The sequence below is a fragment of the Didymella exigua genome (assembly GCF_010094145.1).
Source record: "Didymella exigua CBS 183.55 unplaced genomic scaffold M421scaffold_141, whole genome shotgun sequence".
In the NCBI taxonomy this organism is placed as follows: domain Eukaryota; kingdom Fungi; phylum Ascomycota; class Dothideomycetes; order Pleosporales; family Didymellaceae; genus Didymella; species Didymella exigua.
In genome coordinates this window covers 1-1,968 of record NW_022984915.1, presented here as the reverse complement: position 1 = coordinate 1,968, position 1,968 = coordinate 1, and the positions used below count along the sequence as shown (strand labels likewise).

The 1,968-nt window shown below is 39.4% G+C and overlaps 1 protein-coding gene across 1 annotated transcript; it reads right to left on the bottom strand.

Annotated features, from left to right (window-relative positions):
• Positions 1-1,155: 1,155 nt before the first annotated feature.
• Positions 1,156-1,529, bottom strand: M421DRAFT_79463 (uncharacterized protein; the record flags this gene model as incomplete). Its single annotated transcript, XM_033597486.1, has 2 exons — positions 1,156-1,272; positions 1,440-1,529. 2 exons carry the CDS (start codon positions 1,527-1,529, stop codon positions 1,156-1,158), a joined length of 207 nt encoding a protein of 68 aa, XP_033442392.1.
• Between the last annotated feature and the right edge of the window lie 439 nt (positions 1,530-1,968).

The window sequence follows — 1,968 nt, the reverse complement described above, 5'->3', positions numbered from 1 at the left end:
TTATCACATACTTATGCTCTAAAGTATACAATAGTACAAAGTCTAGAGTAGTAACCTAGATTTTGCTAATAACTACCCATTCCTAGACCCTACCTAGCTACCCTACCTATACCTATACCTAGTCACGTGCTACCCTACCTATACCTATACCGAGTCACGTGCTACCCTATCCAAACGGTTTGGGTAGGGTACCTCATGTACCCTACCTAGTTCCTACCCATAAATCACGTGACTATACCTATACCCTACCCTACCCTACCCATCCGCCAGCCTACCTCTACCCTAAGTCTTCTTAGATAGCTAAGCTGCTACACACGCCTTAGCAGCTACCTGCGATGCTGCTAGGCCATACTTAAGTGTGCTACTATGCTAAATCTGCTTTCTCTTACGCAATTTTCTCTTAGTTATTAGTACTAATTACTCTTTAAGCTCTTACATGTAGGCCTTAATAAGGATATTTTTATACAGTATCTCTTTAGCCCCTTTTATAAGGTTTAAGAACCCTTCTTATACTATACTTAGTAATTATTAGAGGGAGTTACTTATAACGTAGATTATCACTGAGCCAGCCATATCACCAAACCAGCCACTTTCTCTTAGCACGACCACCTTTTACCCTAACATAACATGCCTTAACAACAACAACTTTAGAATACTACTAGAGAAGGTAGAGTTATCCCTGCTATCTAGGCCTTCTATGCTAGCTAATTTCGCAGTATCTACAGTGCTGCTAGAGTATTAAACGTACCTTATTAGTAGGTCTCTAATTACCTTTGCAATATTACGTTTTAACTAGACATACACGCTAATTGCTAGAAACTTACTATACTAGAGGAGCAGACAATTGTCTAGTATATACTTAACCTTAATTCGCGAGGATTTGCGCCCTAGCTATGTAAGGTGGTAGATATAGCTAATACAATACTAAGTGTGCGTAGTGAAGAGCCTGTTAGTAAACTATAGGCTAGCAGGCTTATAACGCGTTTAGATAAGCTTAAAATAGCCTTTAATTACGCTAAGGATAGACAGAGGATACTACAGGAAGATCCTAAGATAATTAGCGTGTAGTTTAATCTAGTAGAGGATACTTAAGTTAAGTATCACATCCAGCTTTAATAACACAGCCTGTAGATTATATAGAGACAATCGAGCGCCTTAAAACCCTATACAAGCATTCTCTCTTATAAACGCCTTCTTAAAAGCTATTTTAGAGGCTAGTAAGAAGCTCTGTTTACTAATATAGTTAATGTAATTACGTGCTAAGGCTAAGATCTAATTACTGTTGTCAGACATGAGCAAGGCTGGCCGTAACACTGGCTTGGCTGGAATAGAACTGCATGGAATGGACCGTGCAGCTGGTCGCACAAGAGCAGGGGATAAAAGCCACCTGTTCATAAATTAATCGTTCAATTCAATTCATCACAACAATTAGCAAGAACCCTTTGAATCTGACAACTGTACGCGCTCTTTAATAGCAAGAAACAGGCAATATTAAGCAGCTGCACAAGGGGTAACAAGTGTAGAGGCATACAGAGGGCAATAATCTTCTTCTCCTTGCAGCAATCCTAGAAATCTATCAAGCAATAGCTCTTGTGGCTGTTAATAATTAACAGCCTATACGCTCCTACAGGCCTCACATGTGTATTAAAGTAATTAAGCTAGGCAAGCACTAGATTATTGTTTGTCTAGCCTGTTAGGCTTACTTAAATAACCTAATTACGTAGGAGGTCCTTAGTAAACTAGTTAGAGATAAGAAACTTGCTAGCAAAGATAAGGAAGGGTAGGATAACACGCCCTATTGCGCTGACGCCCTGTATTAATATAGTCTACTTACAATTACTAGGCTAAAGCTTCTTTACTTTTCTAGGTTCCTCTAACATAGATTATCACCGAGCCGGCCATATCACTGAACTGGCCACTTTCTCTTGGCACAACCACCTTTTACCCTAACATAACATGCCTTAACAA